The sequence below is a fragment of the Salmo salar genome, chromosome 02 (assembly GCF_965601325.2).
Source record: "Salmo salar chromosome 02, fSalSal1, whole genome shotgun sequence".
Lineage (NCBI taxonomy): Eukaryota > Metazoa > Chordata > Actinopteri > Salmoniformes > Salmonidae > Salmo > Salmo salar.
Window position 1 is genome coordinate 80117501 of NC_138292.1, and position 25344 is coordinate 80142844.

At 41.7% G+C, this 25344-nt stretch overlaps 1 protein-coding gene across 1 annotated transcript in view; it reads left to right on the forward strand.

Annotated features, from left to right (window-relative positions):
• Nucleotides 1-24733, forward strand: part of LOC106593360 (uncharacterized) — a 26849-nt gene extending 2116 nt beyond the window's left edge. Inside the window, exons 3-5 of the mRNA XM_082969495.1 lie at nt 5562-5690; nt 21639-22011; nt 22408-24733. Of these exons, the coding sequence (XP_082825621.1) occupies nt 5562-5690; nt 21639-22011; nt 22408-23999 (2094 nt within the window). The 3' untranslated portion in view covers nt 24000-24733. The remainder of the gene's footprint in view (nt 1-5561; nt 5691-21638; nt 22012-22407) is intronic.
• Nucleotides 24734-25344: the final 611 nt, after the last annotated feature.

Here is a 25344-nt window from a genome sequence, read left to right on the forward strand (position 1 = left end):
TAGGACTATTTCTCTCTATACGATTTGTATTTCAAATACTTTTGACTATTGGATGTTCTTATAGGCACTTTAGTATTGCCAGTGTAACAGTATGGCTTCCGTCCCTCTCCTCGCCCCTACCTGGGCTCGAACCAGGAACACATCGACAACAGCCACCCTCGAAGCAGCGTTACCCATGCAGAGCAAGGGGAACAACTACTCCAAGTCTCAGAGCGAGTGACGTTTGAAACGCTATTAGCGCGCACCCCGCTAACTAGCTAGCCATTTCACATCGATTACACCAGCCTAATCTTGGGAGTTGATAGGCTTGAAGTCATAAACAGCGCAATGCTTGAAGCATTCGAAGAGCTGCGGGCAAAACGCACGAAAGTGGTGTTTGAATGAACGCTTACGAGCCTGCTGGTGCCTACCACCGCTCCGTCAGACTGCTCTATCAAATCATAGACTTAATTATAATATAAGAAACACACAGAAATACGAGCCTTAGGTCATTAATATGGTCGAATCCGGAAACTATCATCTCGAAAACAAAACGTTTTTTCTTTCAGTGAAATACGGAACCGTTCCGTATTTTATCTAACGGGTGGCATCCCTAAGTCTAAATATTCCTGTTACATTGCACAACCTTCAATGTTATGTCATAATTATGTAAAATTCTGGGAAATTAGTTCGCAACGAGCCAGGCAGCCCAAACTGTTGCATATACTCTGACTCTGCGTGCAATGAACGCAAGAGAAGTGACACAATTTCACCTGGTTAATATTGCCTGCTAACCTGGATTTCTTTTAGCTAAATATGCAGGTTTAAAAATATATACTTCTGTGTATTGATTTTAAGAAAGGCATTGATGTTTATGGTTAGGTACAGTCGTGCAACGATTGTGCTTTTTTCGCAAATTCGCTTTTGTTAAATCATCCCCCGTTTGGCGAAGTTGGCTGTCTTTGTTAGGAAGAAATAGTCCATACACAGTTTGCAACGAGCCAGGCGGCCCAAACTGCTGCATATACCCCGACTCTGTTGCAAGAGGTGACACATTTTCCCTAGTTAAAAGAAATTAATGTTAGCAGGCAATATTAACTAAATATGCAGGTTTAAAAATATATACTTGTGTATTGATTTTAAGAAAGACATTGATGTTTATGGTTAGGTACAAGTTGGAGCAACGACAGACCTTTTTCGCGAATGCGCACCGCATCGATTATATGCAACGCAGGACAGGCTAGATAAACTAGTAATATCATCAACCATGTGTAGTTAACTAGTGATTATGATTGATTGATTGATTGTTTTTTATAAGATAAGTTTAATGCTAGCTAGCAACTTACCTTGGCTTCTTACTGCATTCGCGTAACAGGCAGGCTCCTCGTGGAGTGCAATGTAAGCAGGTGGTTAGAGCGTTGGACTAGTTAACCATAAGGTTGCAAGATTAAATCCCCGAGCTGACAAGGTAAAAATCTGTCGTTCTGCCCCTGAAGAAGGCAGTTAACCCACTGTTCCTAGGCCGTCATTGAAAATAATAATGTGTTCTTAACTGACTAGCCTAGTTAATTAAAGGTGTAAAAAAAAAAAAATATTGCCAAATCGGTGTCCAAAAATACCGATTACCAATTATTATGAAAACTTGAAATCGGCCCTAATTAATCGGCCATTCCGATTAATCGGTCGACCTCTACTATTAATATGAAGTTATATTACTATATTACCATTCTATTAATATGAAGATATATTACTATATTACTATTCTATTAATATGAAGTTATATTACTATATTACCATTCTATTAATATGAAGTTATATTACTATATTACCATTCTATTAATATGTAGTTATATTACTATATTACTATTCTATTAATATGAAGTTATATTATTAACAGCCACAAAGATTGCATATGATTATTATGTTTAATAATAATGGAGTTGAGTTAATTGATCTCTATCAGCTGAAGTCTTGTAGTGTGTTGCAGGACCCCTGTTGTTGCTGCTGATAACAATCAACAGTCATTTAGGATTGTATGTGCCAGTGTGTTTATTTATTTACCCTATAGAGTGTAAAAACATCTCAAGTTTATCTTTCTCTCCCTTCTCTCTCTCCCCCCTCTCTCACTCTCTCCCCTCTCTCTCTGTCTCCCCGCTCTCTACCTCTCACTCTCTGCTCCTCCTCTCCTCTCTCGCGAGGGAGAGGGAGAGACAGAAGTGTTGAGGTGTTGTAATGATGTTCAAATAGTTCAAGTACAAAAGGGAAAATAAATAAACATAAATATGGGTTGTATTTAAAATGGTGTTTGTTCTTCACTGGTTGTCAGAAATCTTGCTGCTGTGATGGCACACTGTGGTATTTCACCCAATAGATATGGGAGTTTATCAAAAGTTTACCAAATTAATTGTGGGTCTGTGTAATCTGAGGGAAATATGTGTCTCTAATATGGTCATACATTTGTCAGGTTAGGAAGTGCAGCTCAGTTTCCACCTCATAACACTGCACATAGCATCTCTCTCTCTCTCTCTCTCTCTCTCTCTCTCTCTCTCTCTTCATCTTATTGGTGTTTTAATCTTGTCAGAGCTGATCATCCTTCTATGTAGGACATCCAATCCTCTGGGTTTGGCTGGGACTTTTGTTTGTTTGTGTGCGTGCTTGCGTTTGTTGGTGTGTTCGTGTGCCTGTGTGTGTGCTTGCGTTTGTTGGTGTGTGTGTGTCAGTATGTTAGGTTTCAATGCCTTCCCTGTCCCCCTAGTGGAGACTGCAGGCCGAGGCAGAGGCAGAGGCAGAGACCGAGAGAGAGACAGAGACAGAGAGAGAGACAGAGACAGAGAGAGAGACAGAGACAGAGAGAGAGACAGAAACAGAGACAGAGACAGAAAGAGAGACAGAAACAGAGACAGAGACAGAAACAGAGACAGAGACAGAGACAGAGACAGAAACAGAGACAGAGACAGAGACAGAAACAGAAACAGAAACAGAAACAGAAACAGAGACAGAGACGGGCTGAAGGGAGTTACAGGAGTTTACAACACTGGCCAACAAGGCTGCACAACGGGTAGACAAACACAACCACAACACAACACTGTTAGTGAATGCAACTCAACTCAACACTGTTTGTGAATACAACACTGTTAGTGAATGCAACTCAACTCAACATAACACTGTTAGTGAATACAACTCAACTTAACACAACAGTTGCAATAGTGTGTTGTGTTGTTAATAGTGTGTTGTTAATAGTGTTGTTAATAGTGTGTTGTTATAGTGTGTTGTTAATAGTGTGTTGTTAATAGTGTGTTGTTAATAGCGTGTTGTGTTGTTAATAGTGTGTTGTGTTGTTAAATGTGTGTTGTTAATTGCGTGTTGTTAATAGCGTGTTGTTAATAGCGTGTTAATAGCATGTTGTTAATAGTGTGTTGTTAATAGCGTGTTGTTAATAGTGTGTTGTGTTGTTAATAGTGTGTTGTGTTGTTAATAGCGTGTTGTGTTGTTAATAGCATGTTGTTAATAGTGTGTTGTGTTGTTAAAAGTGTGTTGTGCTGTTAATAGTGTGTTGTTAATAGTGTGTTGTTAATAGCGTGTTGTTAATAGTTTGTTGTTAATTGTGTGTTGTTAATAGTGTGTTGTGTTGTTAAAAGTGTGTTGTGCTGTTAATAGTGTGTTGTTAACAGTGTGTTGTTAATAGTGTGTTGTTAATAGCGTGTTGTTAATAGTTTGTTGTTAATAGTGTGTTGTTAACAGTGTGTTGTTAAAAGTGTGTTGTTAACAGTGTGTTGTTAATAGTGTGTTGTTAATAGCGTGTTGTTAATAGTTTGTTGTTAATTGTGTGTTGTTAATAGTGTGTTGTGTTGTTAATAGCGTGTTGTGTTGTTAATAGCGTGTTGTTAATAGTGTGTTGTTAATAGTGTGTTGTTAATAGCTTGTGTTTATAGTTCTGGTAACAATTCTGGTTACTTTCCCCCAATTCTCAGGTTTTCCGGAAATCCCGGTTAGATACTCTTGGAATCGTGGGGCATTAAGAAGAAAATCCAGAATCCTCCAACCAGGATTTCTGGAAAATCTGAGAATTTTGAAGCCTTACTCCTAGCCTATATATAAATTACATAAATTGAAACACTGTATGCAGCTTTGTGTAACACTGTGCATTTTCTCTGTCATTATGGATTTGATTATTCACATTATAATTATGAGATGTTGTGTTGACCTATACTAACATGATGTAAAACTGAAGGTAAATAAAAAGGTAATTTATGTTACTGCTTTGTTTTTTCATGCTTCTACAGGGTTTAGGCATCATTCAGGATACCTGTTTGTATAATTTATCACCACCTAACCTACTTGAAGAGTAGTGATTTATGTAATGGCTGTAGTAGCTCCGTTCAACCAGAAGATGGAACTATCGACTCATATTAAAAACAGCTTGTAAAGAAGTTGCTTTGCGATCTGCCAATACAGTTTGCCAATACAGTTTGGCGATCTGCCAATACTGCTAAAAATAGTATTCAAGACAGTTCACGGATTATCTGAGCAGAAAGATAACAATAGCGAGGCTATATACAGGGGGTACCGGTACAGAGTCAATGTGCGGGGACACCAGTGTCCAGGTAATTATGTACATGTAGGTAGAGTTATTAGAGTGGCTATGCATAGATAATAAGAGAGCAGCAGTGTGGGGGGGGGGATGCCTATAGTCTGGGTAACCATTTGATCAGGTTCTACTCTCTGCTGTCAGACGCTCAGCTGGATGAGAGGATCAAAGAGCTGATAGTGCAGGATGAAGAACTTGGTGCAGAGTCTGAGGGCTCGCTTAAGAGGAGAAGGTGTTGGAGTCCAGCGGGAGAGGGTCAGGCAGTCTGCTCCGTGTCGACCCCCAGGGAGCTGCGAGGAGAGCCATGCAGCAGCAGCTACACCAGAGGCAGAACAGAGTTACAGGCCCAAATTCTTTGTGGCAGATCGATGGAAACCATAAGCTGATCCGGTAAGTGCAAACTCTTAGGCCTCGTGAACACGACATGTTTTTACTATCTTCACATTGTAAAAAACTAAATGGTTTGTCTGGTTATATGTTCATGAAAGAATTGTGTCCCTATTCCCAGGTATACAATCCCTTCAGAAAATACCACACCTCTATTCACTTTTTCTACATTTAGTTTTGTTACAACCTGAATTTAAAATGGATTCAATTGAGACGTTGTCACTGGCCAACACACAATACCCCATAATGTCAAAGTGGAGCTATGTTTTTAGATTTTATTTTACAAATCTCATTTAAAAATGAAACTTAAATGTCTTGAGTCAATAAGTATTCAACCCCTTTGTTATGGCAAGCCAAAGTAAGTTCAGGAGTAAAAATGTGTCACGATAAGTGCCATGGACTCACTCTGTGTGCAGTAAGTGTTTAAAATGATTTTTAAATGACTACCTCATCTCAAGGCGCTGTAATAATGTTATCAATAATAAAAACACAATGGGGTCACTATAAGAGAAAACAACGTTTTTGTAAAACAAATATCTTGTTTTTTTTAGGTGGAGGATTAATACGGTGATGTGAATGGTTACAGCAGACTGTTGTGTTTCTGAAGGACTCTGACAACAGGACTGCCACAGTCACGGAGTCATTCAAAGCAGCAATCACCAGCTACGGAGTACCATCCCGGGTGAGATGTGACCTGGGTGGTGAAAACAACCGTATCTGTGGCTTCATGGAGCAGGTCAGGGGTGGTGACAGGGGGAAGTACCCTCAGGGGAAGGAGCTCTCACAGCCAAAGAGGATAGAGCGGCTGTGGGGGGGACGTCTGGCATGGAGTCTCCAACATTTACCATGACTTGTTCACCTTCTTGGAGACCAACAGAGATCGTCTCCAGTGGGTGATTGTGTTGTAAATCCAGTTCACCATCAGCAACACACAGATGGAACTGTTGCGGATAATAAATCCATTGGAAGGCCCCAGAGGCAACCTGGGAGTTGACATTCTACAATTGCCCTAAATGCTCCACACTCACCCCGTGACGGGGTTATCTTCAGCGCCACTCAAAATCAAATCACATTTTATTAGTCACATACATGTGTTCAGCAGATGTTATTGTGGGTGTAGCAAAATGCTTGTGTTTCTAGCTCCAACAGTGCAGTAATATCTAACAATACACAAAATCTAAAGTAAAGGAATGGAATTAAGAATATATAAATATTTGGACGAACAATTGTTCCTTTGAATCAGTTCATTTTTATAACAGCAATAATAACACCACCAATTAGGACACCACCATCAGTGAACTCTTCTTCTACCAATAATAACACCACCAATTAGGCCACCACCATCAGTGAACTCTTCTTCTACCAACAGTAACACCACCAATTAGGCCACCACCATCAGTGAACTCTTCTTCTACCAACAGTAACACCACCAATTAGGACACCACCATCAGTGAACTCTTCTTCTACCAATAATAACACCACCAATTAGGACACCACCATCAGTGAACTCTTCATCTACCAGAGCTTTGGAAGCCCCCTCCTCCTTGCACAGAAACTATTCCCGTGGTAACCCTCCCCCTCTTTCACCCGCTGTATGATTTGGGCTCTAGAAAAGGTACTACAGACATGTTCAACCCTTAACAAAGAGTTTCAAGGTGTATGGCCCCTCGGTAGGTTCAGAGATATATCTACCTGGGGAGGCAGGTAGCCTAGTGGTTAGAGCGTTGGGCCAGTAACTGAAAGGTTGCTAGATCGAATCCCTGAGCTGACAAGGTAAAAATCTGTCGTTCTGCTCCTGAACAAGGCAGTTAACTCACTGTTCCTAGGCCGTCATTGTAAATAAGAATTTGTTCTTAACTGACTTGCCTAGTTAAATAAATAAAAATGTGTTAGTGTCTCAGAGAGATATTAAGGTGTCTCACAGAGATATCTACAATTGAAGTTTACGTACACCTTAGCCAAATACACTTAAACTCTGTTTTTCACAATTCCTGACATTTAATCCTAGGAAAAATTCCCTGTCTTAGCTCAGTTAGGATCACCACTTTATTTTAAGAATGTGAAATGTCAGAATAATAGTAGAGAGAATGATTTATTTCAGCTTTTATTTCTTTCATCACATTCCCAGTGGGTCAGAAGTTTACATACACTCAATTAGTATTTGGTAGCATTGCCTTTAAATTGTTTAACTTGGGTCAAACGTTTCAGGTAGCCTTCCACAAGCTTGGGTGAATTTTGGCCCATTCCTCTTGACAGAGCTGGTGTAACTGAGTCAGGTTTGTAGGCCTCCTTGCTCGCACAGGCTTTTTGAGTTCTGCCCACAAATTTTCTATAGGTTTGAGGTCAGGGCTTTGTGATGGCCACTCCAATACCTTTACTTTGTTGTCCTTAAGCCATTTTGCCACAACTTTGGAAGTATACTTGGGGTCATTGTCGATTTGGAAGACCCATTTGCGACCAAGCTTTACCTTCCTGACTGATGTCTTCAGATGTTGCTTCAATATATCCACATAATTTTCCTCCCTCATGATGCCATCTATTTTGTGAAGTGCACCAGTCCCTCCTGCAGCAAAGCACCCCCACAACATGATGCTGCCACCCCCGTGCTTCATGGTTGGGATGGTGTTCTTCGGCTTGCAAGCCTCCCTCTTTTCCTCCAAACATAACGATGATCATTATGGCCAAACAGTTCTATTTTTGTTTCATCAGACCAGAGGACATTTCTCCAAAAAGTACAATCTTTGTCCCCATGTGCAGTTGCAAACCGTAGTCTGGCTTTTTTATGGCGGTTTTGGAGCAGTGGCTTCTTCCTTGCCGAGCGGCCTTTCAGGTTATGCCGATATAGGACTTGTTTTACTGTGGATATAGATACTTTTGTACCTGTTTGCTCCAGCATCTTCACAAGGTCCTTTGCTGTTGTTCTGGGATTGATTTGTACTTTTCGCACCAAAGTACATTCATCTCTAGGAGACGGAACATGTCTCTTTCCTGAGCGGTATGACGGCGTACTATTGTTTGTAAAGATGAACGTGGTACTTTCAGGCATTTGGAAATTGCTCCCAAGGATGAACCAGACTTGTGGAGGTCTACAATTTTTTTCTGAGGTCTTGGCTGATTTTTGATTTTCCCATGATGTCAAGCAAAGAGGCACTGAGTTTGAAGGTAGGCCTTGAAATACATCCACAGGTACACCTCCAATTGACTCAAATTATGTCAATTAGCCTATCAGAAGTTTCTAAAGCCATGTCATCATTTTCTGGAATTTTCCAAGCTGTTTAAAGGCACAGTCAACTTAGTGTATGTAAACTTCTGACCCACTGGAATTATGATACAGAGAATTATAAGTGAAATAATCTTTCTGTAAATAATTGTTGGAAAAATGATTTGTGTCATACATAAAGTAGATGTCCTGACCGACTTGCCAAAACTATTATTTGTTAACAAGAAATTTGTGGAGTGGTTGAAAAATGAGTTTTAATGACTCCAACCTAAGTGTATGTAAACTTCCGACTTCAACTGTACATAGTTCACTGCAGTTAGATGTGCTGGTGCCACTGAGGCAGTTTAAATGATTGATTGAGGACCTCTGTGTAGTTGTGATTGCTTTTATGAAATGTTTATTTTTTGTTTATTGTGCGAATTATTGTTTTATACAGATGTGTGTGTATGTTTTATTCTGTTTTTATTGTAATGTGTACAGGGCTCTCTTGTAAAATAGATTTTAATCTCAATGTGACTCCCTGTTTAAAGGTTAAATAATAAATATGGTCTGTATATTGAATTTAATTTCAGATGAATGGTCATTACGTGAACATTAACAGCCAATACGGATATACAGTACATTTGGGAAAGTATTCAGACCCCTTGACTTTTTCCACATTTTGTAACGTTACAACCTTATTCTAAAATGGAGTAAATAAATACAAATCCTCATCAATCTACACACAATACCCCATAATGACATCACAAAACCCCATGATGACAAAGCAAAAAACAGGTTTAGACATTTTTGCAAATGTATTAAAAATAAAAAACAGATACCTTATTTACATAAGTATTCAGACCCTTTGCTATGAGACTCGAAATTGAGCTCAGGTGCATCCTGTTTCCATTGATCATCCTTGAGCTGTTTCTACAACTTGATTGGAGTCCACCTGTGGTAAATGCAATTGATTGGACATGATTTTGAAAGGCACACACCTGTCTATATAAGGTCCCACAGTTGACAGTGCATGTCAGAGCAAAAACCAAGACATGAGGTCGAAGGAATTGTCAGTGGAGCTCCGAGACAGGATTGTTTCGAGGCACAGATCTAGGGAAGGGTACCAAAGAATTGCTGCAGCATTGAAGGTCCCAAGACCACAGTGGCCTCCATCATTCTAAAATGGAAGAAGTTTGGAACCACGAAGACTCTTCCTCGAGCTGGCCGCCCGGCCAAACAGCCAGTGAACGCGGTAAGCTATACCAATCGCCCCCGGCAGGAACACAGAACCTAACAGGCAGTGGTGGAAAAAGTACCCAATTGTACAAATACTAGAGTTAAAGTATAGATACCTTTTTAATAGAAAGTTATTCAAATGAAAGTCACCTAGTAAAAAGCAAGTAGTAAAAGTATAAATAATTTCAAATTCCTTATATTAAGCAAAACAGCTGGCACCATTTTCTTGTTTTTAAAATGTATGGATAGCCAGGGGCACACTCAGACATAATTTACAAAATATGCATTTGTGTTTGGTGAGTCTGCCAGATCAGAGGCAGTAGGGATGACCAGGGATGTTCTCTTGATAAGTGCATACATTGGACCATTTTCCTGACCTGCTAAGCATTCATAATGTAACAAGTACTTTTAGGTGTTAGGGAAAATGTATGGAGTAAAAAGTACATTATTTTCTTTAGGAATGTAGCCAAGTAAATGTTTTCAAAAATGTAAAGTACAGATTACCCAAAAAAACGACTTAAGTAGTAACTTTAAAGTATTTTTACTTAAGTACTTTACACCACTGCTAACAGGCGGCGGCTGGGGTGGTGGTGGGAGCTACAAGCCAGAGCACAGCAGCAGGATCTCTACTGGTAAATGTGTGCTTTCATATTGTTTTCTTTGGCAACTGTGGTATCAGCAGGATAAACTCCTCTGTTCTGTACATTACCTTGGAAAAATGAACTCCGCAAAGGGACTCATCTCCGTCTCGTCCCGCTGCGTCATCCATTATTTCCAAGGTAATGTACAGGACGTCTGCGTTTAGCCCTTACATAATACACAGATGATCTGAACTTGGTGAAATCCCTTACTTTCCTCCGCCTGCTCTTCCACTCCTCAAAACCACAACGTTTCATCTCCCGTGGCTAAAATAAGAATGAATCTGTTCTGTATATGAAAACATAAGTGTTTCCTGTTGGAATGGCGATGTGTGATTTGAACAGATTTACTCAGCCATATTCTATACCTTCTCCTGGTCTGCAGCCAGAGAGAGACAGTAGACCTCGTCTTGGAGACGCCGCATCTCCCACATTTCCTCTAGAGACTGAAAATCAATACAGGGACGGTAACAAAAACAAAGCCATTCGGATTGTTAAGTTACAAGACGAATCCTATAACTAATATTATACTTAATAAATTGACAAAAGTGGACGAGGTCATTTAACGTTCCAAACCTCTAGCTTGTGTTGGCGCAACAGGCAGCTCCATCTCCATAGGCAGAGTCTCTGGCTCCTTTAACATAGAAATACAAGAAATCACCAGTGTCTCAAATACTTTATTACTTTTGTATACAGTTTAAAAATTCAGTTTCTTTAAAAAAAATCTAATTAATTACCTCTGGTATTTATCAGGTCACCTCCCCCTTCCAAACACACCAGCTATCAAATACCTTCAATCTTAAGTACAGGGCAGACCTCCCTAGCCCAGCTGATTTGATTGCAGCTGGACACATGCTGTCCAGCTGCAGGGGAACCAGCCTCCTCCTCCTGTCTGTCTTAATGGCTGCTACATTTTGGATTCATCTGGGGGAATGTTTCCCCCCAAAAACCTGGACCACAGGGCACCTTGCTCTGCCTCACAGGATACTCAAAAGATCATGGACTGTTTCCCTGTGTATATTGGGATACTTTTAATTAGATGAAATAATGGCTTCCATATCTCAGTAACCTTTTAATCAGTAAAATAGCCGTCAATAAGTATTTTTAATCACAAGATAGATTCACACCTAGCTTACTTACAAAGCAAGCACTGTGTCCACTGCACTGTATGTGCGTCCTCGTGTACTGTAAGGATGTAGGGCCAACGTACCGGTCCTGTTCAGCAGCTGGATGGTAGGGTTAGCGATCAGTCAAAACCTCATATTTATCAGCCCGCTTCTCCCTGTTTGCTGCCTTTGGACTCCAGCATTAGTGCGTCTTCTGAATGATTTGAAATCTGACCGGTGTAAAAACGTTATAAAAGTTACAAAAATGACACTCCGCAAAATCAACGGCGCCCATCCTCGCGCACCCCACGGTAACTGCTGCTGTCGTTAGCTAGCTAGTTAGTCCAGTCACGCTTCATGTTTAAGCGATATTTGAAGAAAAAGTCAACTAAATCATTCACAACATGTAGCTATAAACACAACATAACAGCAATAGGGGTGTCCATGGGGCTGGGGATGAGAAATGTCCGGTGAGAGCAGGGGCGGAAATCCCGGGGAGGACGGGGGGGACACGACCCCCCATCCTGGGAAAAATATGATTTGTCCCCCCCAATATATCACTGAAACATAACTATGTAATTTAAATAATATTAATAATACGCAATGAAAGCAATTGTGCTGATTATAGACACTTAATAGCGCGTTTTTACGTTTCAAAAGATTGCGACCCCCCCACCCTTTGCCTCACAATGGTTTGATCCACTGCCAGTTCCTTAGTTTGCACGTAACTGCCGTGAGGCACACACACTAGCTGAATATGCAGAGCTAGCGCGCAAATATTAACTATTAAGCTAGCTAGTACCTATTCCATTTATGTGGCGTCGTCAAAGATGGAATCAGCATGCAGATGATGTAAGTTAGTGCTTCAAAGTCCCTGTGATAAGGTTAGCGATAAACTGAAGTCCAAACTGAACAGAACTACACTCTCTTCTACCATTGTCTTAAATATATTTAATGGTCTCGTTGCAAAAGCTAAATTGTCGCAAGGGAACTTTTATTTATTTATTTTATTTCACCTTTATTTTACCCGGGTAGCAAAGATTATAGCAAACACCACTGAAACTGAATTGGTGCTCGCTAGCTTTGCAAATTCAGCTATTGTTGGAAGCCAGCCAATATGAAACAAACTATTAAAATTACAAAAAGTTGCAGCATATGTTGTGTAAATGGTGAACTCATACAGCTGTCAACTCTTGTCATTTTAATCCGTTTCACATTTGCTAGCTACCTTTTAGATCGAAGCCCATATACATGATTGAAGATGATAGAAGCCCATCTCCTACTGTAAATAACCTACACACTGTGTGTGTAGCCAGCCAGCCAGCCAGGTAGAAAAATGGCAGAAAAATAAAAGACGGACATCAGAGTATTTTTCAATACACCAAAACGCATAGTAAGAACCCTAGTAGCCTAATATCTCAAAGACTAGTTGATCAAATGTTCATAAGAAAGAAATGAAATTCTAATGGAAATGTTTCACAATGATGTCATTAGGCAGAGCAGGCAACAGATGGCACACAGACAGCAGAGTTGGGGACAGATATGCAGGGACAGACTGGCAGAGACAGGGAGTCTCAGGTAAGTTTGTTGAGTCTTTGTTTGGCAACATTATGAAAGGTTCTTAATTTTTTTGACTTGTAAAATAGGAACATAATTGGAAAATGCCATGGATACCCCCACTCTCAACTTAAACTGATGACTGAACTAAGATTTGTTAAAGGCAATGGTATTGCTGTTGTGATTAGTTGTGTAGTTTTGGGTACCGGTAGTTAGGAGTACGGCAAACACCTTATTTCTTTGGTTCCTCAATATACATTTACCATATTACAATGTAAGCTATGTGTTACAGCACTACTTTTGGTGTCCCCCTCAGGAATTGCTCTTGAGAAAATTTCATGTAATTGTCCCCTCCAAAGTGGATATCAGATTTTCGCCCCTGGGTGAGAGGCAGGTTGAGGTTTCCAGGGTTGGAGAAGTGCAGAAGTTGTCATATGCTGAGGCAGTGAAGGAAGTAGAGGAAGATGGGTCTAGGAGAGGGATCCTGAGAGGGGTGTGAGTAGTAGATCTGTACCAGTCCAGAGGGATAGGGCGAGGAGTGATATATGTTTCAGTAAGATTGGATTTTTAGCATTTATAGCAATGGTTATAAACTGTACTGCAGGGATGGAACGTAAGTCACAGAAAATAGAGGTTGTGGTGGCAGCTGCAGAGGTATTTGGGTGTGTGAGACTTGACATCAGAAGTTACAGGGTGTGTTAAGTGGTGGTGTCCCATCCTTTCAGGTTGTTGACCTGAGGTAGGACCCCTTACGGAAACAAATGCAGTATAACTGCAGTATGCTGCAAATACTGCGTCCATAATATATATTTTTTACTGCAGTAACTTTGAATTGCAACTGCTGTTATAGTGGCGTATAAGTGCAGTTCAACTTGAGTGTAGGGTACTTTGGCGATTATTATAATTTAAGCGAAGTATAATGGAGTTTTACTCCAGTCTAGTTGGTGGCGGTAATGCAACATTTATTGGATACCGAACGCCGTTAAACCTCATCGAAGAAGAGTGGCTAGCAAGTATCGGTAGCAACTTCTCAAAGTCAAATTCCAAGGTAAGATTAAGCTTTATTTGGAAGTTAAATCAGGGGTGAAAGTAAGGCGGAACGGTCCCGTACGGCGTCCCGGTAAAATATATAGTAGGGGTACGAGGCGCGCGTGGACAACAGTAGATGCAGCAATTCAGGCTACAAGTGTAGGCCTTGTGACAATCGCAGAATTGCAATACACCACACGTAGTTTTGAATCTCTTTCCAGTCATTAAATTGGGGTTTGGATGCTGAAATTATTGTGACTGAACGAATGTCCGCAGGTAGCCTATAGGAGCGCCTTTGTTAAGTGATTTGTTTGACAATCAGATGATAACCTCATAACTGCTTGTGTTTATGCCACATTAAAAAGGCATAGGCGGCGTGTCCATAAGGCTAGGGGAAGCTAAGCTTCCCTAAAGGAAATGGAAAATTATATCCTAACTAGCTTACTCCTGTCTATACAGAAGCAATTCAAAATAGGCTACTACACTAGAAAGCATAATATGGCCACAGAGGATAATTAGCTTCGTAATTGTTATTTTTTTAAACCTGTGGATTGTTTTAAATCGGTCTACAGTCGGAAGGGCACGCGATTTGGGCAGCGCACGCTTCAAATACCAACATAGATCATTGTTAACTTGTTATGGATAGGGGGCAGTATTTTCACGGCCGGATAAAAAAACGTACCAGATTTAATCTGATTATTACTCCTGCCCAGAAGCTAGAATATGCATATAATTATTAGCTTTGGATAGAAAACACTCCAAAGTTTCTAAAACTGTTTGAATGGTGTCTGTGAGTATAACAGAACTCATTTGGCAGGCCAAAACCTGAGAAGATTCCTTACAGGAAGTGCCCTCTCTGACCATTTCTTGGCCTTCTACACTCTCTTTATTGAAAACTGAGGATCTCTGCTGTAACGTGACACTTCCTACGGCTCCCATAGGCTCTCAGAAGGCGGCAGAATGTTGAATGATGACTTTGCAGGCCATGGCTGAAAAACAGTAGCGCATTTGGATAGTGGTCGATCAGAGAACAATGAGACTGGGGGCGCGTGCACGAGAAGACTCCATGTTTTTATTTTCAGTCTTTGAACGAAAACAACGACTCCCGGTTGGAATATTATCGCTTTTTTTATGAGAAAAATCACATAAAAATTGATTTTAAACAGCGTTTGACATGCTTCGAAGTACGGTAATGGAATATTTAGATTTTTTTTTGTCACGAAACGCGCTGGGCGCGTCACCCTTCGTCACCCTTCGGATAGTGTCTTGAACGCACAACAAAACGCCGCTATTTGGATATAACTATGGATTATTTGGAACCAAACCAACATTTGTTATTGAAGTAGAAGTCCTGGGAGTGCATTCTGATGAAGAACAGCAAAGGTAATCCAATTTTTCTTATAGTAAATCTGAGTTTGGTGAGGGCCAAACTTGGTGGGTGTCAAAATAGCTAGCCTGTGATGGCGAGCTATCTACTCAGAATATTGCAAAATGTGCTTTCACCGAAAAGCTATTTTAAAATCGGACATAGCGATTGCATAAAGGAGTTCTGTATCTATAATTCTTAAAATAATTATGTTTTTTGTGAACGTTTATCGTGAGTAATTTAGTAAATTCACCGGAAGTTTCGGTGGGTATGCTAGTTCTGAACGTCACATGCTAATGTAAAAAGCTGTTTTTTGATATAAATATGAACTTGATTGAACAGAACATGCATGTATTGTATAACATAATGTCCTAGGAGTGTCATCTGATGAAGATCATCAAAGGTTAGTGCTGCATTTAGCTGTGGTTTTGTTTTTTGTGACATTATATGCTAGCTTGAAAAATGGGTGTCTGATTATTTCTGGCTGGGTACTCTGCTGACAATCTAATGTTTTGCTTTGGCTGTAAAGCCTTTTTGAAATCGGACAGTGTGGTTAGATAAAGGAGTATTGTCTTTAAAATGGTGTAAAATAGTCATATGTTTGAAAAATGGAAGTTTTCGGATTTTCGAGGACTTTGTATTTCGCACCACGCCAATCATTGGATATTGGAGCAGGTGTTCCGCTAGCGGAACGTCTAGATGTAAGATTAATTGAGACTGCTTTTCACTGACAGAGACCCAGCCGAGCATATCGCAATATTTCAAAATACAATCGCGGAGAAACTGTTTGAAAAGCAAATGGCTATTGCTGTAAAGGGAAGACAATGAAAAGACTCCAATCCGTCTTTTAGATATCAAAATTCTTATCTTAATTGAGCGAACAGTATCTTATTGGCACCAGCGGAGAACATCGGTCATATGACAAAAATGTACCATGGCACTACAATGGTACTTTGACTTATACCATGGTATATTCTGAATCATGGAAATGCACCATGGTTTTAGCCTTGAAGCATGATGGTACTGCCATACACCTAAATAATGCCAATGCATCATTTATACCATGTGGATCATGGAAATACCATGGTTTTAAACTACATTATACGTTAAACCATGGTATTGCACAATTATGATAAATGGTACCAAAACTGATCAAATGGTACCATCTTTATTAATTGCGTGTTACCATAGTACAAGACGGTATAATACATGAAATAAACCCCCTAAGGTCAAGAAGTTGGCTGGTATTATATTGATGAATGTATATACCTGTATGGGTAACTGTCTGATAGCCAGAGGCAGGCTACCATTGTTGGACCTACTTTGATGTTACAGACAAATAAAAAGGGACATAGTTGCCGTGAAAAAAAGAGGTACTACTTAATGTATTAATAGAACCGTTGTTTTGCTGCTGTTTGGGTGTCCTGTGTTGCCAACCTGACATGTTTATAGTATTTATAGTTACGGGCCTGTTTCAGCTCACAGATGGAGCCGCTCTCTCTCTCTACAGTGGCTCTCTCGCTAGCCTGTCCGAGTCCGTTGCCAAGCCAACTGTAAACCGAGCAGAAGCACCAGATAAACGACATATTTTAAAAGTTATCATAACAGTGCGCACCAGTACCACGGTATTTTCCTGTCATGGTACTGCACAAAAAAAATACATGGTACCATGGTATTATTTTCATTGTACTACCATGTTACATTTGTGTAAGTGGAGTGTGCCACTTTTGTTAGTTTTTTTTGACAAAAATGTCCTCCTCCAGGTTAGATGGATGTCATATTGTATTTGTCTCATTTCGTAGGCTGATTATATGGATCAGACAACATAGTTTTTATTGATCAGTTTGTCAATATCGGCAGACTAGTCTACCCTGTAATTGTTGTAGTATTTAAATAAATAAAAAATTAAAGTACCCGCACTTGGGTGTCTTCTACCCGTAAGAATTCAATCTACTTTCACCCCTGCATTAAATCATTGACAATGATTTGAGCGTGTAGAATAGATTTGTAGTTGTAAACACATTCTCAGACATGTAACTGAGTTGTGAATAAAAAACACTTTTGTCGTTGTAATCGCGTTCGAAAACTTGTAAGTAATAATTGCATCTGTACGAAATGGACCTGCGCATGTCAATTTCGCTTGCTCAGACTTTTGGCAGTGCTTTAGCGCCATCCCGTGACAACAATGTTTGTAGATATGCAAACTGTGATTTGCAAGGACAGAGATGACAGGATCTCTGGTGGTTGGGACCTGTTGCTTCTAACCAATCAGATGAGGTTTTCATCTAAATCAAATTGTATTTGTCACATGCGCCGAATACAACAGGAGCCTTTTGGACCCAGACGTGGGCTCTGGTAACGCTTGCCACGTGGTAGCAGAGGGCACAGTCTATGACTTGGGTGACAGGAGTCTGACAATTTTTGGGGCCTTCCTCTGACACCACCTAGTGTGTATATAGGTCCTGGATGGCAGGAAGCTTGGCCCCAGTGATGTATTTGGCCATACGCACTACCCTCTGTAGTGCCTTACGGTCAGATGCCGAGCAGTTGCCATACCAGGCGGTGATGCAACCCGTCAGGATGCTCTGGATGGTGCAGCTGTAGAACTTTGAGGATCTGGGGACCCATGCCAAATCTTTTCAGTCTCCTAACAGGAAAAGGTGTTGTCATGCTCTCTTCACGACTGTCTTGGTGTGTTTGGACCATGATAGTTTGTTGGTGATGTGGACACCAAGGACCTCGAAGCTCTCGACCCGCTCCACTACAGCCCCGTCGATGTTAATGGGGGCCTGTTCGGCTCTCCTTTTCCTGTAGTCCCCGATCAGCTCCGTTGTCTTGCTCACATTGAGGGAGAGGTTGCTGTCCTGGCACCACACTGCCAGGTCTCTGACCTCGTCCCTATAGGCTGTCTCATCGGTGTCGGTGATCAGGCCTACCACTTGTGTTGTCAGCAAACTTAATGATGGTGTTGGAGTCGTGCTTGGCCACGCAGTCGTGGGTGAACGGAGTACAAGAGGGGACTAAGCACACACCCCTGAGGGGCACCGGTGTTGAGGATCAGCGTGGCAGACGTGTTGTTGCTTACCCTTACCACCTGGGGGCGGCCCATCAGGCAGTCCAGGATCCAGTTGCAGAGGGAGGTGTTTAGTCCCAGGGTCCTTAGCTTCATGGGCACTATTGTGTTGAACGCTGAGCTGTAGTCAATGAACAGCATTCTCACATAGGTGTTCCTTTTGTCCAGGTAGGAAAGGGCAGTGTGGAGTGCAATTGAGATTGCGTCGTCTGTGGATCTGTTGGGGCGGTATGCGAATTGGAGTGTGTCTAGGGTTTCCGGGATGATGGTGTTGATGTGAGCCATGACCAGAATTTCAAAGCACATCATGGCTACCGACATGAGTGCTACGGGGTGGTAATCATTTAGCCAGGTTACCTTTGCATTCTTGGGCACAGGGACTATGGTGGTCTGCTTGAAACATGTTGGTATTACAGACTAGGTCAGGGAGAGGTTGAAAATGTCAGTGAAGACACTTGCTAGTTGGTCCGCGCATGCTTTTAGTACACGCCCTGGTAATCCATCTGGCCCCCCGGCCTTGTGAATGTTAACCTGTTTAAAGGTCTTGCTCACATCGGCTATGGAGAGCGTGATCACACAGTCGTCCGGAACAGCTGGTGCTCTCATGCATGCGTCAGTGTTGCTTGCCTCGAAGTGAGCATAAAAGGCATTAAGCTTGTCTGGTAGGCTCGCGTCACTGGGCAGCTCGCAGCTGAGTTTCCCTTTGTAGTCAGTAATAGTTTGCAAGCCCTGCCACATCCAATGAGCATTGGAGCCAGTGTAGTACGATTCGATCTTAGTCCTGTATCGATGCTTTGCCTGTTTGATGGGTCGTCTGAGGGCATAGCGGGATTTCTTATAAGCACCCGGAATAGTGTCCGCTCCTTGAAAGCGGCAGCCCTAGCCTTTAGCTTGGTGCAGCTGTCGCCTGTAATCCATGGCTTCTGGTTGGGATATGTACATACGGTCACTGTGGGGACGACATCGTCAATGCAGTTAGTCACTGGCTTCATCAATGAGGTGGTATAATCCTCAATGCCATTGGATGAATCGCGGAACATATTCCAGTCTGTGCTAGCAAAACAGTCCTGTCGCGTTGCATCTGCCTCATCAGACCACATTGGTTATTGAGCAAGTCACTGGTACTTCCTGCTTTAGTTTTTGCTTGTAAGCAGGAATCAGGAGGATGGAATTATGGTCAGATTTGCCAAATGGAGGGCGAGGGAGAGCTTTGTATGCATCTCTGTGTGGAGTAAATGTGGTCCAGAGTTATTATTGAATTTTTTACCCCCTCTGGTTGCACATGTGACATCCTGGTAGAAATGAGATACAATGGATTTTAGTTTGTCTGCATTAAAGTCCCCGACCACTAGGAGCACCACTTCTGGATGAGCATTTTCTTGTTTGAATATGTCCTTATACAGCTCGTTGAGTGAGGTTTTAGTGCCAGCATCGGTCTGTGGTAGTAAATAGATGGCTACAAATAATATAGATGAGAACTCTTTAGGTAGATAGTGTGGTCTACAACTTATCATGAGGTATTCTACCATAGGCGAGCAATACCTTGGACTTCTTTAACATTAAACATATAGCACCAGCAGTTATTGACAAATAGACACACACCCCCACCCCTCGTCTTACCAGACGTAGCTGCTCTGTCCTGCCGAAACACAAAGAAGCCAGCCAGCTCTATTTTATCCATGTCGACGTTCAGCCACGACTCAGTAAAACACAAGATATTACAGTTAATGTCCCGTTGGTAGGATAGTCTCGATCGTAGATCATCGAGTTTGTTTTCCAGTGATTGCACTATTGGCCACGTTAGGCGCACCAATTCGTTTCACCTCGTTAGTCAGTATGTGTTACACCTGTGCTAGCTTGTCATCTCATTAGTCAGAAGGTGTTTCACCTGTGCTGGCCCAGGTGATATTTAAGAGTGGCTGGCCAAGTACTCCAGTTGCCTTGAGCGATGTGGAGGGTTAACACCTTTTAGTTTACTTGATTAAAATATATATATATTTTATTTTCCCTGTTTTCATTTTACTCCACATCTTTCAGTTCTTTCAGGGTTTTACTTTGTTTACCTCTTCTTGGGCAGATTTAGTGGGTGTCTTTTTGGTCCCAGTTGTTGTTGCTAGTCAACTTTCAGTGGACACCCCCATGAGTGTCTTTCAGAACCCCTCCTGTTTCATTTTGGTTGTTGTCAGTGACTCTTACTTAGTTTCCCCTCCTGTTTGAGTGTTAATTTTTGGTTTCTTGCTGGGAAACGTAACACTATCCATAAAAGAAAGACCTACATACTTACCCGCCATCACAGCTAACAGGTGGACATTGTGCAATCAGTCTTAGTGGTAACCTGGTAACGCAAGTCGTGATTGACAGGTGGTTGCGCCAGACAACATGGCCCATGTGAGCTGTCACCAACCATTGTAGAGTATGCTGGTCTATGAAACTTCATCTGATTGGTTAAAAGAAACCTGTCCCACCTCCCAGAACTCCTTCTCTTGCTCTCCTTGCTTGCAAATCGCTGTTTGCACATCTACAAATCTTTTTGTCATGGTTGGGCGCTAAAGCATTGCCAAAAGTCTGAGCATGCGAAATTAACATGCGCAGGTTTACAGATGCAAATATTAAGTTACAAGTTTGCAAATGCAATTACATATTATTCTTTCATGTTCACAACTCATCAGTTACACTTACAAATTGTGTTTACAACTACACATCTATTCTACACACTCAAATCATTATGTAGATTATTTAACTTCATAATTTAAATAATTCTATGTACTTATAACATTTTTTAGTAGTCTGATTATTTGTTGACGTACATCCAATCAACATGTCTCGACAAAAAGCTAAGCCACAGGTCTAACCAAGTTAGCTAGCTAGGTGCTAACTAGGTTACTACTAGGTTGTCATCTTCAACCTCTATGCTAACGCTAATTGTGAATGATCACATTATTTGTTATCAAGTCAACAATGTCAAATATGTGATGTGTGAATTGTTCATCTCTATCAGGCAACACTGCTCACTAGCTAACCTTAGTAAGTTAGCATGCTAGCTAGCTAGGCCGCGTGTTAGCTAGCTAGCCAACCTTAGTTACCTAACTTCAATTTTAGTAATCATTTACTTAGCCATTTGTCCAGTATGATTACAAAACAAATTCAATTTTGGTTCAGCTTTAAACTAACTTCGTGCTTGTAATCTAGCTAGATCACATCCCACCCTAGTGAGAAAGGTGATGGTAAAATTCATCAGTAAGCTGCAGTTAACCCAATAAAGCTAAAAAATTGTTAACATTAGCTAGCTATCGTTGCCATCGCCACATCAATGTTAGCTAGCTAGCTACATTTCTTAGCAGAATCCTAGAAGATGAAATATTTTGCATGCATGGTCTATCTATCCTTTTTATTAGCAAAGCTGTTCTAGTGAAACTCACCCTGTTTGTGAAACTCACCTTTCACTTCTTTTTGTGCCTCTTTTGAATCCATCTGTAGCCTTCCATGTCTGAACCCAAGTCCACAGAGTCCCCAGGTTCTGGGTGTGGTGTTCCAGCCCAGAGAACCTCAAAGCAGAGTCCAGATATGGTCTCAGTGAAGCTGGAGGACTGCAGTCAACCACTGGAAGTCAATGTGATTGTTAAAGAAGAGGCAGAGGAGAGAGCAGTCAAAGAGGAGGCAGAGGAGAGAGCAGTCAAAGAGGAAGAAAAGGAGGAGGAGGAGAAAGCCATCACAGAGGCGATGGAGGAAAGACCACTCAAAGAGGAGCTGAAGGAGAGCGGAGTCAAAGAGGAGGAGAGTCCAATCAAAGAAGAGAACAGAGATGTGTCTGCTCCAGATCTAGAGGAAGTAGATGGTATCACTGATCCAGGTAAGCAGGGGATTCCAAAACTATTATTGACAGCTCACTTCCCACAACTATTATTGGAAAAGTGAGCTCAGCTTCTAGACAGAGATTGTGGTAGCAGTATACCACTAACCCACTGTGCAACTTATTTACCGACCTGTGTCTGTATTTTTAAATATTGTGGTATCAGGATCCTGTTATGGGTATGCTTGTCACTGGCAGAGACAGGATAGTTTGTCAGGATCAAAATAAATATTAAAGGAGCGAAGCTCAGGCAAAAGTTAGAGGAAAACCGTCAATGGATACATGTTGCCCTAAGAGATGTGCAAATTTAGTCTTAGTTTTAAGGCAGCAAAATGTGTAGACTATGCAAGAGGTATGTAGACTTTAACTAGCTACTGTATGTTCATATTCCCACAGGAGAGATCTCCAACCCAGGTTCAGACAGTGAGCCCAGTTCCACAGCATCAGGAAACCATAAACAACACAGACAGAGGAACTCAAGACAGAAACATCACCACTGCATGGACTGCTTGACCAGTTTCTATGAGCCAGAGGAGTTGAGAAGACACACTTGTAGACCCCACCCCTGTTCAGATTGCAGAGGCAGTTTTATTTGCCCAACTCACCTCAAATCACACCAACAGACTCACAGAATAAAGAAGACTTACCCGTGTGATCAATGTGGGAAGAGCTTTCCGACACCAAGCAAACTAATGACTCACCAGAAAACTCACACAGGAGAGAAGCCTTACCACTGCTCTCAATGTGGGACGAGCGTCAGTAATTTAGCACATCTAAAGCGACACCAGAGGATAATACACCTGGGAGAGAAGCCTTACCACTGCTCTCAGTGTGATACACGCTTCAGTCAGGCAGGACACCTGAAGAGACACCAGCGAACTCACACAGGAGAGAAGCCTTACCACTGCTCTCAGTGTGGGAAGAGCGTCAGTAATTTAGCACATCTAAAGCGACACCAGAGGATAATACACCTGGGAGAGAAGCCTTACCACTGCTCTCAGTGTGATACACGCTTCAGTCAGGCAGGACACCTGAAGAGACACCAGCGAACTCACACAGGAGAGAAGCCTTACCACTGCTCTCAGTGTGGGAAGAGCGTCAGTAATTTAGCACATCTAAAGCGACACCAGAGGATAATACACCTGGGAGAGAAGCCTTACCACTGCTCTCAGTGTGATACACGCTTCAGTCAGGCAGGACACCTGAAGAGACACCAGCGAACTCACACAGGAGAGAAGCCTTACCACTGCTCTCAGTGTGGGAAGAGCTTTGGTCGGGCAGGATCTCTGAAGAGACACCAGATTACTCACACAGAAGAGAAGCCTTATCACTGCTCTCAATGTGGGGATAACTTCACCAGTTTATATTTCCTAAAGAAACACCAGATAACTCACACAGGAGAGCAGCCTTACCACTGTTCTCAGTGTGGGAAGAGCTTCAGTCAGGCAGGAGACCTGAAGCAACACCAGCGAACTCACTCAGGAGAGAAGCCATACCACTGCTCTCAGTGTGGGAAGCGGTTTGGTTGGGAACGAGCTCTAAAGACACACCAGCTAACTCACACAGAGGAGAAGCCTTACCACTGCTCTCAGTGTGGGAGGAGCTTCAGTCAGACAGCACACCTGAAGAAACACCAGCTAACTCACACAGGAGAGACGCTTTACAACTGCTCTCAATGTGGGAAGGGTTTCAGTCGACCAGCACACCTAACGAGACACCAGCGAACTCACACCGGAGAGAAGCCTTACCACTGCTCTCAGTGTGATACACGCTTCAGTCAGGCAGGACACCTGAAGACACACCAGCGAACTCACACCGGAGAGAAGCCTTACCACTGCTCTCAGTGTGGGAAGAGCTTTGGTCGGGCAGGATCTCTGAAGACACACCAGATTACTCACACAGAAGAGAAGCCTTATCACTGCTCTCAATGTGGGGATAACTTCACCAGTTTATATTTCCTAAAGAAACACCAGATAACTCACACATGAGAGCAGCCTTACCACTGTTCTCAGTATGGGAAGAGCTTCAGTCAGACAGGAGACCTGAAGCAACACCAGCGAACTCACTCAGGAGAGAAGCCATACCACTGCTCTCAGTGTGGGAAGAGCTTTGGTCGGGCAGGATCTCTGAAGACACACCAGATTACTCACACAGAAGAGAAGCCTTATCACTGCTCTCAATGTGGGGATAACTTCACCAGTTTATATTTCCTAAAGAAACACCAGATAACTCACACAGGAGAGCAGCCTTACCACTGTTCTCAGTGTGGGAAGAGCTTCAGTCAGGCAGGAGACCTGAAGCAACACCAGCGAACTCACTCAGGAGAGAAGCCATACCACTGCTCTCAGTGTGGGAAGCGGTTTGGTTGGGAGCGAGCTCTAAAGACACACCAGCTAACTCACACAGAGGAAAAGCCTTACCGCTGCTCTCAGTGTGGGAGGAGCTTCAGTCAGACAGCACACCTGAAGAAACACCAGCTAACACACAGCGGAGACAAGCCTTACCACTGCTCTCAGTTTGGGAAGAGTTTCAGGCATTTAACAACTCTGAAGATGCACCAGATGTGAAGCTTTTCCACTGCTGTTAGTGTGGGAAGAGTTTTAAATGCCTAAAAGAACATCAGAAGATGTTGCCCCAAAACTGACCTTTTATAATGGTGTTGCCAAGTTCGGCATCTAACAATATTGATTGAGTTTATTTATACATTTATTTATATATATTTTTTTCCAACCTGATGTACATTGTCATATAAAAAATGTACCAAAGCGTATGAAATATGACATGAGGGTTACATTTAAATTAAAGTGTCTATTTCTCCAGAAATGTATTCAGTTTCTATCTCCATAAATCAATTCTTTCTTCACCACACTTCTATTATCGAAAGTCAACCTCTCTCCTCTTGGGAACGTTTTATTTGCATATTGATGTTATTTCACCAGTGTTGGGGAAACACATTAGTAACACAGGGGGTTACAGTAATAGTATTACATTACTCAGTAACAAGGTAACAACAAAGTTGAAATCTATATTTAAATAATAACTAGTTAGCAATGTGTTATTTTGTAATATACACTGCTGAAAAAAATAAAGGGAACACTAAAATAACACATCCTAGATCTGAATGAATGAAATAATCTTATTAAATACTTTTTTCTTTACATAGTTGAATGTGCTGACAACAAAATCACACAAAAATAATCAATGGAAATCCAATTTATCAACCCATGGAGGTCTGGATTTGGAGTCACACTCAAAATTAAAGTGGAAAACCACACTACAGGCTGATCCAACTTTGCTGTAATGTCCTTAAAACAAGTCAAAATGAGGCTCAGT